This window comes from Lutjanus erythropterus, chromosome 8, assembly GCF_056507025.1.
Source record: "Lutjanus erythropterus isolate fLutEry1 chromosome 8, fLutEry1.hap2, whole genome shotgun sequence".
NCBI lineage: Eukaryota > Metazoa > Chordata > Actinopteri > Lutjaniformes > Lutjanidae > Lutjanus > Lutjanus erythropterus.
Genome location: NC_139324.1, coordinates 9,897,619 through 9,914,895, shown reverse-complemented (window position 1 = coordinate 9,914,895; position 17,277 = coordinate 9,897,619). Strand labels below are relative to the sequence as shown.

General features: G+C 39.9%; 1 protein-coding gene across 1 annotated transcript; it reads left to right on the top strand.

Annotated features, from left to right (window-relative positions):
• Nucleotides 1-1,438: 1,438 nt before the first annotated feature.
• slc40a1 (solute carrier family 40 member 1) lies at nt 1,439-10,722 on the top strand. The gene is made up of 8 exons (XM_084724462.1): nt 1,439-1,801; nt 1,910-1,977; nt 2,953-3,112; nt 3,897-4,012; nt 6,794-6,920; nt 7,236-7,481; nt 7,623-8,261; nt 8,733-10,722. The coding sequence occupies exons 1-8, from the start codon at nt 1,768-1,770 to the stop codon at nt 9,047-9,049; spliced, it is 1,707 nt and encodes a 568-aa protein (XP_084580588.1). The 5' UTR covers nt 1,439-1,767; the 3' UTR covers nt 9,050-10,722.
• Nucleotides 10,723-17,277: the final 6,555 nt, after the last annotated feature.

Below are 17,277 nucleotides of genomic sequence, written 5' to 3'. Positions count from 1 at the left end.
TCAAATAGGCCAAAGGCATAACTCATTTGCTGTGATAAAATCAAAGGTTATCTTAGGTAGTGATGCAATGCAACTAAATATATTTACTCAAGTGCTATACTTCAGTACAATTTTGATGTACCATGTTATGCTACTTTCTTCTTCTCCACAATATGTTGTGCACGTACCTCAAAGATTTAGTTACTGATTATGTTGTAGATTTATATTATCGACACATAATATAAATCAATAACTGAATTATGAGATATTAGTCAAGTCAAGTAAATTCATTTGTATAGCATTGCACCAAATCATGACAAAAGTTATCTCAGGGCATTTTCATATAGAGCAGGTCTAGACTGTACTCTTCATAATATTATTATTATAAGCCTAGATAATAGACCTTTTTCACAGCAGCCATTTTGACATGAAATAGTAATCACAGGTGTTGACAATGGTACTGATTAAGGTTCTGTTCCATTCAGATCGGACATTCAGGGCACTGCTATTTTGCATGTTGGCTCACTGGAAAGGTTCTGCTACACTAAATGGAACAGAACCGTATGAATTGGTAACACCTGTGTTTACTCTACTATTTCATATCAATATGGCCGTCATGAAAAATGTCTGTACTTATTATTAATATGAAGCTACCACAGAGAAGGCTATAATAATAATAATAACAATTAGTAATTAAATTTGTAATAATAGTAATAATCCAGTAATATGACATGGTTCATTCAGCATAATGTGTAGCCTACATTTAGTACTTTAAAGCTACTACAAGGAATGTCAATATTTTGATTATTTTTAAGGCCTGTGTGGACAAAAGTGCTTCCACTGTAATAACCACAAAATATATTCAAGGAGAATCCAACCCAGTGGCAGGTATTCAGATTGACTGTATATAATAGCTTATGTGTGTGATACAGACGCAACAGTGCTTTTTTGTAAACGGCTAAGATCCTACCCACTGTAACTTTGCCTGAGAAAATGTGAATATAGGCTCTTCTGATCTGCATACTGACATCATGGCAGGAATTAATTATTATAGAAAAAGTCAGTCTTCTTCCTAATGTTCTTCTTTGCTCATATAGGTCATATAGAAACATCTGTATTAAACTGACACTGTTTCATAACCAACTCAAAAACCCTTGTAGCAGCTTTAAGTAGAGGATCTAAATTCCTCTTCTACCACTGTTTGTAGTACGTTTAGTCAGATGTTGATTGGAGTCTATTTCTTGCTCATCCTTTTTCATATGCGCGCGCCCATTGTGCGTCATCGACGCAGGTAAACAGGTAGATTTAAGATATTTGTGACAATGACGCCTTTTTGTGCAGATATGGGCCAGCTTCTCTTTTATTTTGAGCGCGCGTGCGGTGGGAGGACCGCACTTGTTTTTGACATAATGTAAATAATGGGTGGTCACGTGACAGCGTGGGTATATTCGAGGCGGGACGTAAACACGGAGCAGCAGAGGGGAGCTAACCATCCAGAGAGGCAGGCAGCTGAGCTCAGCTCCCAGCTTCGTCCTTTTTATAACGACCAGCCGGCTCTTTAGGCTATAAAATTATTTCTTTCCGACTTCAGCTACAGTGTTAGCTAAGTTTGGAAAGGAGAAAAGGAGAGAAACGCCGTGTCTTTTTTTGTTTTTGTGTCGCTGTAGGATGCAGTGTTAGCCGGGGTCGACCTGCTTTAACGATACATTACAAAAGAGGGGACAGCGTAGAGCGAAAAAAATAAGCAATATTCACTGTGTTATCTTTTGCCATTTGGACGTCTTTAACATGGATAACTCTGGACCGAAGAAGACCTGCTATGGTAGGTCATTTTTCATTGCATGCGAATTGATCATTATTCCCCACACGGAGACTTCGCACTGTGGATAAAGATGGATATGGAGCTGTAACCTAAATGTTCTCTTTACAGAGTCTGTCCGAGACTTCTTCACTTCAGCTAAATTCCTTATTTACATGGGACATGCTCTGTCAACATGGGTGAGTGAAGCACCGACACTTTTACTATTACATTATTGTCCATTTAAAGGGCTAATTCACCCAAAAATGAAAATTCAGTCATTATCTGTTCGCGCTCGTTCCGATTGAAGGCCGGTTTTAGTTTTTTTTTTTTTTTTAGTCCACAAAATACTACTGAAGTTTGATGGAAAACCAGCTTGAATGGTGACCAGTTTTCAAATGTAAATAAACAACTGAAAAAAAAAACAAACAAACATAAAATTCCTCCATACTGCTCATCTGGTGTAATTCCTGACATGCCGCTGTGTGTGTACCCAGCACGACACACACACACACACACACACACACACACACAATTCAGATGGTGTGCACACGCACCTGAACCTGGATTCAAGCTGAGGATCTATACTGAAGATTTTGGCTTAAAAAAAAAAGCTTTCAAGTCAACTTGGCATGTCAGGACTTTAGGAGACTTGGATTTGGACTTGGACTTAGAAAAGTGGTCACCATTCACTTCAGCTGTTTGGTAGATTCTGTAATGCTGTTTTCCTGTGAAGCTCCAGCACTGTTTTGTGGACAAAAAAAAAACTAAACCTGACCTTAATGACAGAATTTTCATTTTTGGGTGAATTATCCCTTTAAATGACACACCATCATATATTTGTACATGTTCATCATGATGACAGGCTCCATATGTGGCTTTTCTACTTGTAATACGACATGAATGTGTTATTGTTGCACTATGTGTTGCTATTACTGTCATTACAATGCAAAATGACATGTTTTCACTGTGTAGCACACCACACAATACTTTACAAATAGCTCCCATGCCTGAAGGATGGATTAGACTGAAGAGGTGACGGTTTCTCAGCACATGAAAGCAGAGATGGCTCTTATTATTTATGCAGCAGCACCTCATTTCCTCTCAGCCTCAATGTGGATGTCTTGAATCAAGTATCAGCGTGGCCTATAAATAATCAGAATTTGAATTCCCAGGGTGACCGAATGTGGAACTTTGCCGTGGCTGTTTTCCTGGTAGAGCTGTATGGGAACAGCCTGCTGCTCACGGCCGTGTACGGGCTGGTGGTGGCCGGCTCCGTGCTGCTACTGGGGGCCATCATTGGGGACTGGGTGGACAGGAATCCCAGGCTCAAAGGTAAGAGGGAGCACAGCTCAAAGCCGAGTACTGTGGGTCTTGAGGGATTGTTTATAATATAAGTCTGTCATACTGGATTTGTGGGACTGATGGTGACAAAGGTATCAGGGTGTAAACTCGGTGTGCTCCAACATAAATGCAAAAATACATTGTACATGAGAAAACATAAAATAACATATAAGGTAAGAAGGTGTTACACTATAAGAACATGTAGGATAAGATAAAAAAAACAGATGAAAAGAAGGTATAATTATTGTTATTAAAAGGGGAACAATAACAATAATAATACTGATTTAAAAAAAAAACATATACGTTTGTGAAAAAGGATATATTTTTAGTCTGATTTTAAAAGAAAAGACTGCTCTTCTTATATGATACTTATATAAGTACTTGTGATACTAGTATAAAGCGATATAACTGCGCTAGCTAATATTAGGCCGATAATATAAGCCGACTGGTATATCTACCTGGCTCTAAACATAAGTTTGTCATGAATAAAATGTCAAAACCTTGTAGATTAAATCCTGAAAATAGATGTGGAGCACTGTGCCATTATAGTGTCATATACAGTGTGTTTCCCTCCCTCACTTTCACAGTTAAATGCTCCTCTTGTTGAAGGTTTATTCAGAGGAATTTGGCAAAGACACTATTAGATTAGGTCGGGGAGCGGGGGAATGTGTCCAACTGCCTTGTCAAAGCCCTCTAATGACCCAGTTTGTCAGACAGAAATCTGTTGTCTTTGATCATATTTCTGTCCCTAATGTTCTTCGCGGTGTTTCCACAGTGGCCCAGACTTCGCTGCTCGTCCAGAATAGTTGCGTCATCGTGTGCGGGATCCTCCTGATGGTTGTTTTCCAGTTCAAAGAACAGCTTGTGGAGCTTTACAATGGATGGATTCTGGTAAGATCCCCCCCCAACCTGTGCTGTCTTTACACACTCTCACTGTTTTCAATGTGATCTAATGGTGGATTTGCACTGAGCGTATTTTTACCCCTTTTCCTCGAGTACAACACTTTGACTCCGGGATTAGATCTTGCTTACGTTTACTGATATGGACTTGTGTCAGTATAATTTATGACCTCTTGAACAGCTTTTACAGATCAGTGAAATGAGCGTAGTTCACTCTGAGAAGACCTTTGACTGTTCCACTAACTCAGATTGACAGTAGATTAGTTGATATTTAAAATTTTGTTTTCAAAAACTGATATATCACAACTTCTTATTTCATAATACTCAACATATTGTTTTTCTTGCACTTAACAGTTACTTAATGAACATGAATGATATTTGGTAGTCATAAGAAAACAAAGTTTCATGAACAAAGCATGAAAGGTCGGGCAAGTAAATCTGACAACACAAATGCCAGACTGGGCCAGGGGTAAAAAAAAAAGAAAAAGAAAAAAAAAGAGTTTAACTATGAGACTATGTTAATAATCACTTAATTGTTAAAGTAATTTTTCATGCAAAAATGTCAGGAATGCTTTTTTCAGACTCTCAAATATGGAGATTTCTTGATCTTCTTTGTTTATTATCATATTAATAAGAATATTTTTAGTTTAGTCTGACAAAATTAGACATTTAAAGATATCATTTTGGACTTCGGATGCACATTTTTTGCTATTTGACCTTTTCTATATTTTGCAGCCCTAGATTACATTTACACATTTCCATGAACAAGTAAAAATTGACTTTGGGCATATGGATTTCTGACTCACATGCCATGGGCAAGTGAAAACAAACATTTACATTGAACCCTGAACAGCCTTTTGTAGGAAAAGATTAGTTGTGTCACTGTTTGCAAGGGACTTGTTTACACTTGTTGAGCTATGCGGCTTCAGAGGAGCTCTCTAATTTGGACCTCTTTCTCCAGCTGACCGAGATGCAGAGCTGCAGACAGACTAGACAGGTTTCCGTCCACGAGAGACTTGGTGTTCGGGGTGTCATATCAGAACACATAAAGCATTTCTGTTGGGGAGGAAATGTCTCCAGTGTTGAGAGAATGGGGGAGGATTTTCTCCATGTGAGAGCGTTTAGAGGGACAGGGCCAGTGTTGGAGTGTATGTGGAGGTGGAGAGAGGTCGCTGAAACAGGAGATCGAGTGTCTCGCTGAAGGCTGTGTAGTCAGCAGGTTCTTCAAGGCCCGTCACATGACGGAGAGAGAGGGAGAAATGCAGCCTGGCCTGTTGGAGCATTGTTGTTTATTTTCTGATTGGAGCAGTTGTGTTTCAGTGTACATACAGATCAACCAGCAAAGTAGCCAGAGTGTGTTTCACAAATGAGCCATTTCTACATTAAAGATACCACGTTTGTTACGGTTTTTGTCATCCAGCGCTGGTTCATTTTGTAATGGTGGAGGTCACATGTTGAGTATTACATTTGTGGTCATGCTCTTTCTTTTAAACAGTTATTTTTACATGTGTTACAGATTTTTTCCACATTTTTTTAGTTTACATAAGATTACATGTGATAGTAGCACTGGGGCTTTGTCTTTGGTTTATAAAGTATTTTGTTGTCAGTAATCAGGTGAAATCTACGGAAGCCCATTTCAAACATTCTCAAAATATTTACTTAGATACTGAGTGATTATTTTGAGAATTATTTTGAGATACTAAGTCATCATTTTGAAATACCAGAACATTAATTTGACCTAGTGCCTCATTATTTTGATAAAGTTTCTCATCATAATGACTTATAAGATTTTTTTTTCATCTGATTGGTGGTAGTAGACTTTTATAAAAATCTGTACTTTATATCTGACATCTATTCAGGATTTTTTTTCACAGCTGGATTTATGATGATTTAGAGTTCAGGTTTGAGTGCATAAACTTTTGTCTTTTATTTAGCTTTGGTACTTTTGATCAACTATCAAATGTAGAATTAAGTGAGATCATATAGTTTTAAACACGGTATTTAAAAAGTATCAAAATATCAATACTTTTGACAGCCTTACTGTAATGTATAATTTATGCATGTTTTATATATCCATGTTTAAAGGATATGGTTGGTATTTTTCTGAATTTTTCTCTAAACAAATCCCACAAAAATACCAAAATGATTTGCTCGTCCATCTCTAAAATACATTCTTAATGACTTCCCTACTTTGAATGTGGCACTCAGCCCAAAGCCTGAAGATGTGAAGTTTAAAGAACGGGTCACAAATATGTCGTTTCATTTCCTTAAAAATAGGCTGGGCACTGTAGTTTCTAGCAAACGTTACTCAAACAGGCAGAAATGGGGCATTTTTGGGGGGTCCATTTTTAGCTGCAGATTAATACACTGCCACATTTGCTCTTAGTGCAGTGGTTCCTAACATGGGGAGAAAAACATGAGGCGTCCACAGATTATTTAAGAGATAAGAAAGCTGAGCAATATATTTCTGTTAAGCTAAATTGTGTTTCTTTTCTCACATTTTTGCTTGTCAAATATTGGATACTTTGAGCTTTTCAGTCCTCTAAAAAACTTCAAACAAAACAATACAAGGAAAAATCCCTCAGGGCAGCAAGACAAATAGTGTGTGTGGGACTGACATATAAATAATATCAATTCAGTGTTGGTTTTACTCTTCACTTGGTATTTGTTGACTGTTAGTGAATACAGGACATTACCCGCCTTGCCCTTTAATCACACAAAATGGATATTAATAAAATTTAACAATGTATAAATGTTTTTTGTTTTTTTCAGACCACCTGCTACATTCTGGTTATCACCATCGCCAACATTGCCAACCTAGCTAGCACGGCTACATCCATCACCATTCAGAGGGACTGGGTGGTGGTTGTGGCGGGTCAGGACAGCAGCAAGTTGGCAGGTCAGTGTCTCTTACCAGCTGCTTGCTTATCATCAAATCTAGGCCTCACATGACACGTTATCAGATGTGTTCAGTGGGCCAGACTTTGAACTCCGGATGCTGACTCACTCTCGTTTTCACCTGATTGTTAAACTGTTTAAAAGGCCTGATCACGTGGTGGATGAACTTGACGACCTTTAAGACTGCTGTGCCAGTTACCATTTTTGTAAAACCTGCCATCATATTAGTGTGAAGCCTCCAAAAAGATGAGGGCTATAATGGGCCACTTATGACCAAATCTTTGACTTACACCTCCTTCATTCTTGTATCAAACAGACATGAATGCCACAGTGCGGATTATCGACCAGCTGACCAACATCCTGGCTCCCATGTTGGTGGGTCAAATAATGGCCTTTGGCTCCCATTTCATCGGCTGCGGCTTCATCTCTGGCTGGAACCTGTGCTCCATGTGTCTGGAGTACGCGCTGCTATGGAAGGTCTACCAGAAGACGCCGGCATTGGCCACGAAAGCCGGTCAGAAAGAGCAGCAACAAGAGCTCAAACAACTCTCAAACCAGAGAGGTAGTTACAAGAACCCTGTGTTTGATTTGTACGACCTGAGAGTTAATAAGCTTCTTACTCCCTGATGGAGTTTGGAGAGTTTTGGCCTGTGTGATAATCCAGACTGTAACTAAAACTCTTTATGCTTGTGCCCTTTCACAGACTTGGAGAGCGACCAGAGTCCTGAGGAGTCGTCTCAGCCACTGATGAATGAAGCCTCAGTCGTGACCAAGCCCGACTCTCCCAAACAACACGGCTGCTGCTACCAAGCGACCGAACCTCTGCGCACCTTCAAGGCCGGCTGGGTGGCCTACTACAATCAGAACATCTTCTTCGCTGGCATGTCCCTGGCTTTCCTCTACATGACTGTGCTGGGCTTCGACTGCATCACTACAGGCTACGCCTACACGCAGGGCCTCAACGGCTCGGTGCTCAGCCTCCTAATGGGCGCCTCGGCCGTGTCGGGCATCTGCGGTACCGTCGCCTTCACTTGGGTTCGCAAGAAGTGTGGCCTGATCCGCACTGGCTTCATTTCAGGCATGGCCCAGCTGTCCTGCCTCATGCTTTGTGTCGTCTCCGTCTTTGCTCCTGGGAGCCCCTTCGACCTCAGCGTCTCGCCCTTCCAGGACCTTTACACCCACCTGATCGGAGAGAAGACACTACCTGAAGCTGACCACAGCCTCACTGGAGTTCTCACCGGAGGAAACGCCACTACTGCTGCTCCAGCTGAAGAACTGCCACCTCTGCAGTCCTACATGTCTGTTAGTCTGCTGTTTGCTGGCGTCATTGCTGCTAGAGTTGGTAAGAGTGGTTACCTAAATAGCACAATATTGTATTAAATATTATTTTGTTTTGGAGGAGAGTAGAACCTTGAAAGTCCAAATGATCATTGGTTGCCATTGCCAAGTAGTTGGTACACAGTCTAAGTTGGTTTATTAGTGTCATTTGAAAGGAAATTGGAGTGTCCATGCTTTGTTGGCATGTTTCTCTTCCTTTCTTAAGATTATAAAAGGCTGTTTGTCCAATTATGACTTCCTAAAGGTGACTCAAGCAGGCATGAAAGGGTCCACAGGTTGAACTTTTTCATAAGTCACCGGAATTTCACTCTCAAACTCTACGGATGTACTGTAGTTATCAGAGCAGTATCTGCAACCTTTGATTCCGGTTACATTGGCTGCTAATTCCTGATACAGCTACTGTTTTCTCCTAAAGTTGTTTTATTGTGGCTGTAAAAGACACCATTAGCACTGACTTTTGAACTTTGTCCTGCAGGCCTGTGGTCTTTTGACCTGACAGTGACCCAGCTCATCCAGGAGAATGTGATCGAGTCGGAGCGAGGTGTGATCAACGGCGTCCAGAACTCCATGAATTACCTCTTAGACCTGCTGCACTTCATCATGGTGATTCTGGCTCCGAACCCGGAGGCCTTCGGCCTGCTGGTCATCATCTCTGTCTCCTTCGTGGCCATGGGCCACATCATGTACTTTGGGTTTGCCTTCAAGAGCCTGGGAAGCCGCCTCTTCCTCTGCTGCTCACCAGAGCAGAAGGTGGATGAGGTGGACAGCCCCTCACTTCCCACCACCGTCTAACCCCATTAAAGAGACTCTGTCCTAGGTACATATTTCTCAAGCCTTACCCTACCCCTGCATCTTTTTATCTAACATCTTTGCTTGTAGCTGGCAGAATGCTAATGCTAACGTAAACCAGAGAAAGGTAACATAACGTGCCATGCATAGCCATTAATAAAGCATTACTCATTAGCAAAAGGAAGCTTACAAAACTAATCCATAGCAACACTTTAGATGAGGCAGGTTTTCTCTAACCTTCTCAGTCTGGGAGTCAGATGAGAGCCTCAGCCTCTCATCTATGGAAACATGCATGTACTGTCGAACAAGGAGCCATCACTTCTAGGCTTGTGACCCCAATGTGTGGGTCCTGTTAAAGAAATCAGGGGAAAAGGCACTGTAAAATATTCTCCTCCGAACTGCCTGGATCTAGCTGTAAAGATTTTTAAAAGGTGCTTCAGCTAACTAAAAGGCAAAATGAGGGAGATGTCTTGCAGGGAAGCAGGCACTGAGGCGTGGATTAAGGTCACATTCAGACAGAATCAGGCGTTATGGTGAAAACGCCACTTATTCATTTGAATGGGAGTAGTCCGATTAGGCTGCAGGGGATGCCAAAAGAGGCTGAAATATCACTGAACTAGGCTGTCCGTCCTTGTTGTATTTCGTGCCTGAGACAGAGAGAGAGAGAGAGAGAGAGAGAGAGAGAGTGCGAATCTGTGGTCATGTAAGCTACAGACTGACGAGAGGGAACACTGGAAGCAAGAAAGCCGATGAATCAGAGAAACAAAACATTATTTCCTGATTGTTCCACAGATGTTGTGTTCTAAGCACAAGTAAACACCAGCACACCTCCCCCACACAACTGCACAACCCTGCAGCTAATCACTGCAACTCCTGATTATGTCTGAATGTTGCTTAAGAGGGACGACTGTCAGCTGAGGCCGGAGAAGACAGGACGTCTCCCATTTTCCGACACCTATCAGTGACTTCATTGGTGCTCTAGCTGTGTCTGCTAACTGTTCTCTGATAGCCTACTCTTGGTTGCGTCAGCCTACATATACATGTATGACGAGCAGGTGGTGGATGTCCTCCTCCAGAGGGCAGGAAGACACTTCTTATTTAACCAAACACAAAACTGGGATCTAGTCTCTTTAATACGTGGTTATAAGGGTTATGCAATTAACTGTATTTATTCAGGAAAATGCAGACGGTGGTGTTTTTGTAATAACTGTATCATCAGTATTGTGTTGCGCACTCGCGGTTGTGCCATAAAAAGAAATCCTATGCACCCTTGTCAATAGCTCTCTCAGTTACCAAAGTCAAAGTCCATATGTGGCATAAAAGGAAGTGAGGGAAAGCAGTTATCTGTCTGAAGCATTCCAAATATATATTTTTACATCAGGTGACAGTAGTTGTGTAGGTTTACTAATTCTTTCACACAGCCCGAGTATATCTGAATATTTCTAACCCACTCTGAGATTGTACTTTAAATTTTGTTTTTCTGCTAGTTTACATTCATAGTGTTATTTTGTCACCTTTTGATCTTTATGTTCTCTTAATTTTTCAATCATGATTGTTGTTACACAGGCACTTTAAGTGATTGACGTCTGTCATTACACCTAATGCGTGATCAGGCATTTGATCAATGTTTTTGCACAAGGCTGAAGTCCTGACCCCAACCCCCCCGTTTTTAAAAATAGGCACATATTGTAACAAGGAGCATAGTGGGGGTACACCCAAGTAAACAACAATGTTCAGAACAACTGTTTGCCCACATCTGTATTTACTGCTACACCCCATTTCCACATGTTCATGAGCAAAGATTGTATCAGCTCTTGTGAGAAAGTTGAAATACACCCAGAAATACCCCCGTTCTTAAAAAAATCAGCCAGGGAGCTTAGTCAGCAAGTCTTACCTGATCTCAGTTTACTGCTTCAGACTGCCAACATCTGGAGCAGGGCTGAGTCAGGGTTTTACTTCTTACTGCAAGTAAGAACTAAAAGTGCTTTCTTACTGAAAGTTCTGACTCTGGCTTTCCCGTACTAGTCTAGAAAATGTACTTCAAAAGTATCTCGTGAAAATTTGTTGTTTTGCGTGCTACTCTTCCCTTGAAGTGATTTTTTAAGTAGAAGAAAAAAACGATAACAGTTTAAAATCACAAATACTTGGAAAGTAGCTTCACTTCAAAGCGAGGCTATGTAACTTTTTCTGAATTGTGGCCACTGTGGATAAATGCGTAATTACTGGATAATCAGAAATGCTAAAACCTGGCGGCATAAAGGCAGCAAACTGGCTGAGTAATATCAGTTACACAGCAATATCTCTACCTAAAGTTTGCTAACATTAGCCACCGTAAGCTACTAGTCATACCAGACCCAGTAAGGCTGTGGCAGCAAAACCCCCGAGAGTATTGAACTGAGCAAAGCTGTTTTTTTATTGCTTCAACTTTTCATTTGTAGGAAGAATAATGTTATTTTGTCTTTCAGAAATTACATAATCTCACCGTTAAGATAGACCCAAATAAAGTAGTTAACGTAGCTGTAACTAGCTTCTTTCCATCTCTTACCTTCATTGATTTCTGTCGCCTTACTGTAAATTAGCCTTGACAGCTGTTAAACGCACACATGTGGCTACAGCTTAACTTGCCGCACCCCACCCATGAAAAAATCTAGCCAGTCTGGCCAGGATTTTGGTGGGGACGGAGAAATATTTAGGTTGGAAACTGAGGTGGCCACACCAGATGTAGGAGAACAGAAGGCCACTTTTCAGCTGCACATTCCCATGAAACCTGGCGGGGGACGTGGTTTTGAGGCAGGATGTCTGCAGGTGTGCTATGAGGTGCAGACTCACAGGGAATGGAGCTTAATTTTTATGTTCCACTCGGGTTTAATGTGACCTCAACTCAGTCTGGGCACAAGAACAAAACCAGCTCTTACAACGGTCGGTCTGCTGATTCAGGAATATCACACATGGCCATTACTCTATATATTTTTAATGTAAATAACATTAGCTGTGAGTCAATATAATTTACTTAAATATACAATTGGAAAATGCAAAAAAAATATTGTGTATACTGTATACTGCCATGCTGTTCTTTTTTTTTTTTTTTTTACATGTTTTTATATACCTAGTGTTAACATTTTGTGTCAAATTGAGGTTTCTTAAAGATTTTTTAAATTTGTGTATAAAGTACAATTACTGCATTTCATTTGAATACATCTGTATCATATTGCTTTAATCTGACAATATATATATATCTCTGTATATATATACATAAATAGTATATCAGTGTTATTGTAGTACAATAGACAAAAGCATTAAATCATACAGAAATCATCCATTTTTATGTAATAATCGCACTCCATTGAATATAAGGACGCTGGTACGGCTCGTATTGCATGAGGTCTGCAAAATAAACCTTCACAATCATCGGTCTGCTTGTCTTGTTTAGTCTGTGTGTGTGTGTGTGTGTGTGTGTGTGTGTGTGTGTGTGTGTGTGTGTGTGTGTGTGTGTGGTTTGTTATGTTAGCAGGGTTTCTCGGGCCTGGCTGCTGCTGTGTGAGGTCACATACCACAGCAGAGTTAGCTGCTAATTTCCTCCCCAGAATCCTTTTCTTTCAGGCAGCCAGTGTTAACAGGAATGACTTTAAGCTGAACTGGATGATCTGGACTTGCATACCTGCTGAAAAGACAAAGAGTGACCTGTTTTTTTTTGTGTGTGTGTGACAGGAGGTCTTGGCCTTGGGCATGTTCGAAGGCTTTGACTCTGCGTTTTGTGTAAATTTTTGCATAACAGTTGGACTAGGTTGCACCAACTAAGACTAAGATTAGTTATAATAAGAGTTTAACAAAACTAGGTTTAAAGAGGGTAAATAAAATTAAGCAGAGCTCTGTTGCGTAATTTAAAAACTAATCTCCATTTAGTAACCACAAGATTGGTTATTTAAACTAAGATTATATAGAATTAAAACAGGTATGGAGGTGTTTGCTTACTCAAATTAAAACAAATAACTGTTAACCTCCGGCTGCACTGTGTTTCTTAACAAAACGTTACACTGTTTGTGACTGTAGCCAACTAAAATTAGAAAAAAGTTATAAATATTGTTTGCTTTCCAGTTGGCTAGCGAACCTAGTTAGCCTACTCATCATGGCTCAGTAGAAAAGTTACAGTTTCTTCTTGTTTGAGAAAAACTTTTAGGCAAAATTATCATCTGTAGTGAAATAAAAAAAAGATGTGTCCTGAAGCTCAGCTGTGTTGAGTTTTTCCCTTAACTTTCTTTGAGTAACTTGATTATTTTGTTCCATCTATTTCAAACAAGTTTAAAGTTTTAGTGCAACAGATGGTTTAAACCATAAACATGGCTTAAACATTAATCCTTGTTGGTGCATCACAGCTGTAATGTATTTATATAGCAGGGCTGGTATTGTTTTAACCTGTGTATGTGTCACCATGGCAAAATGTGGTCCTGGAGACATACACTGTAGCAGGAAATACCTCAGAGGTAATTATGAGTGTTTTGCCAGGTGTTAAGGTGTCTGTCTGTTTGTGGACGGATTTTGTCCTCTGATAGCGTCAACTGTAGTCAGGAAACTCTACAGGTATGTAGCTGAGATCAGAATGAAGGCTGAGGTTGAAGATGGGTGTGGTCTGACCCATGAATGCTAAGTACTCATGACAGAGCACTGATCAGTCACGGGTTGAAACAGTAACATGCTGACAGGCATCGAGGCTGGTGTGATCCTCTGCAAGATGGTCTCTTATTAATTACTGATATGCACTTAATAAAATCATGAGTGTATTGACGGTCATATCAAGAGCTAGTACCTCTATAGGCAAGTTTACAGCAATAAAAAAGCCAAACATTACATTTAGTCTGAAGATGGATGCCTACTGGCACCAAAGTGAATGTGATAAAAAACTTTTTACCTACAAACTTTGGTCTGTTCTGCAGAACAGCTGCTTGTTTTTTACTATTTGTGCTGTGGATATTGTTTTGTTTTTCTATGAAAGCAGGATTCGCCAGTGTGGGACAGACTGAGGGACATCTTGAAAAGGCTTTGATAAAGACCCCTCCTAATTCTTTAGGAGCCACATAGCTTATTTAAGAGGGAAACAATGACTGTAGTGACTAAGTCCAATGTCTACAAGCAGGAACTGCAGAACTTCAGATAAGTGCACACAGTGGAGATACCTGCCTCTTTTAAGTGGCACATCTCTAGTATCTTGTGAGATAATGATTACTCACAGAAAGGCAGCGCTTCTGTTCAATAAATTCACGTTTGGTCAGAATCTCCTGTCAATGTCTTGTGTTCACTTGTTCTGGTGAAGACAAATCTTCCAGGAAAAGCTTGCAATTGTAATTTCAAAGGTGTTATGAGAAATAACGTTTGACTGATATCACTGCTGATAGGGAAAGTCAGCTGTTAGAAGCTCAAACATTGCTCAATATTTATCACACACAATTGATTAAGTTTGTTCAAGAAAAGCAGAATAGCCTCTCTTAGTCTGAGAGCACATCCAAGTAACAGTTTTTTTTTTTTAACAGGTTTTTAAATGCTGTTATGTCTTGTTTTCTAATTTAACAAAAATGAAGGGGCGCTGGTAACATTTAAGGCATACACCTCTGAACAGATGCCACAAAATAATATTAAAAACAACAACTGAGGGTTTTAACAGGGGTTATGTGCACTGACTTGCTGGAGTCTCTGCTGGCTGCCTGGCCCCAATCTGAAAATTTGCTACTAGAAAAAAGGACAACAGAGCAGCACTGGAAGTGGCCGTTCCTAACTGAGAACTCGGGGTAAATCCATCAACACTGACTTCATGAAGAAGCAGCTGACATCACACAACAATGGCAGCACTCATAGAAGCCTTTTATATGGTAAACTATCATCATCAGGCCACAAAAAGTTTATTTGGCTGTATTTAATTAAAATAATACACAGTATCACAGAATAAAATTTGTTCTGCATGTAATTTGATGTCAAAACATCTCATCATTGTTATAATGGAATAGAATATTAAGATACGTTGCAAAGTATTTTAAAATAAAATAAATAAAAAGTATAATGGCATATGTTACCTCATCTGTGTTATGCATCTGGAATTCCTGGTTGGAAATCAAAAATTTCAACTGGGAAATTCCAACCTCTGACTTTTTTTTTTTTTTTTTTGACTAATCTTACTAGTTAGTAAGCATGTTAACAGGTAGATATGTTAAGACCAAGTCAAGCTAGCTTTTGACCCCTGTTTCAAGTCTTTATGCTAAGCTAGGCTAACTGGCTACACTGGTTTCATGCACCAACATCTGTTTACAGGTGTTGGGGAGTGAGTGAGTGAGTGAGTGAGTGAGTGAGTGAGTGAAGTCACTTGAGTCAGGGTCAGTTGGAGGTGAAGACAAACAGTTGGAAAATGTCAAAAATCTGGAGGTGTGGAGTTAGACAGAAGTGAGCTAACCTGCTCTGCTCGAGGCTAGCGGACACCTGGATCTCCAACTGAACTGTCAGTGGCTGAGTGACACTGTGTGTAATATGGGTGCAGTAACACTTTCTGTATGGGTCATGTCTGTGATGCATTATAACCACTCGCAGGCAGAGTACTGGAAGTCTATAGACAAGTACAATTAGATCTACTCTCATACAGTAAAAGTGAAAATTAGCATTTGAGAAACCTTTTCAAGTAAAAGTACCTAGTTAATAAATCACTCAAAGTACAAGTTACTAATAATTTTAGGGTGTACTGCGCTTATTATTAACTTTGAAGCTGGCAATACATTGGGTTAACTGCTTTGTAACAGACACCAGTTTAACAGCCCAACAGACAGGTGGACCAGACGTCCCTGTTTTCCGGGGACAGTCCTGTTTTTGGTGGCCTGTCCCCAGATGGAACTGTCCCCGAAAATGACTGTATAGGGGGCTGCTCGCCACAGCAGCTTCGTATCACTCTTCTTTTTCTACTAGACTTGTTTGCATTAGTTTTAGAGAAAACCACTGTGGAAAACTCAGCCAGAAGTTAGAAAGTGACAAGACAATCCACAACAAATGGTTCACTGCATTGAACAATTGTAGTTTATCATAGCTTCACCCACCATGGTGCTGTAAACTAGGACTTTCTGACACGGTTAAGTTACTAAATACCCAATCATCAGTCAGTCTGAGTTTGTTATGGTGCCAACATACTATCATTAAAATACATGAAATCAGAATTGTTCTCCTTTATTGTTTATTATTATTAGATAATGACACTGGATGATTTAATTATATATTGACCACTGAACTAGAAGTGTTCTTGGTTTTCTTTTCAGAAATCTGGTCACTGTTGCGACAAACAAATAGAAATTAACATTATACATAAATGAACAGCTAGCTAGCTACATTTTCACCTACCATATGTGCAAATTATCTCAATGTGTTCAAAGAAGAGTTTTTCAAAGCAGAGATCTAAGTGTTTTTTGGAGCACCAGCAAGCACTTCATCGTGTAACTGTTGTCTATAAAACTGTGGCCCAATGGAGCAACAGATTGTAACTGAAAGTTGTCTCTTGTTCTGGGTTTTGCGCCATCATCACCGCTTTGTGGTCTAAAGACAGGCGGTGCTTATTTTTCTTTAAGGCAGCAACTTGTCTCCTCGAGCCTAGACGTAATGAAGGTATAAATGGTAAATGTGGCAAAGTAAAGAGTAGATTACTGGCTCAGAAATATACTATAGTAAAGAGTACAGTTAAGAGTAAAGGTACAGTTTTAAAAAAGGATCGGGAATAAATGGTAGCAGCAGGCAGCCACCCACCATAGAATCTAGTTCAGTTTTTCCTGGCCACTGTCACTTTAGTGCTTTCTCTTGGTGCCAACTATTGAGTCTCTGTAAATAATATTATGAAGTAGTGGTTCCCAGGTGAGGCCCGCCCTTAAGAAGTTTGGGAACCACTGTTATAAAGAGTATGGCCTAGACCTACTTGTTCTGAAAAGTGCTCTGATTTATGCTTCTGTTATGCTTTGATGCTATAGATATAAAATTGACTGGGCTTAAATAGTTTATAAGGCTTCGTAGAAATTGACATACATTATTATAAACATGTATAAGGTTTTATGACAAGGAAGAAGAATGCATGGAATAAAAAAGATATATTCTTTGCTGCATTGATTCTGTTCATCATGAGTCCAACATGATATAGGAAAGCAATGCTAAATTGATGAAGTGCTCCTTTTGGCTAGAAAATAATAACTCATGTCCACAGAAATTCGAGTTTTTACTTC

Coding starts and splice junctions, on each gene's coding strand:
- slc40a1 (XM_084724462.1), top strand. CDS start 1,768: ATGGATAACTCTGGACCGAAGAAGACCTGCTATG. Junction 3,113..3,896: donor CAGGAATCCCAGGCTCAAAG/GTAAGAGGGAGC, acceptor GTGTTTCCACAG/TGGCCCAGACTTCGCTGCTC. Junction 4,013..6,793: donor TTTACAATGGATGGATTCTG/GTAAGATCCCCC, acceptor TGTTTTTTTCAG/ACCACCTGCTACATTCTGGT.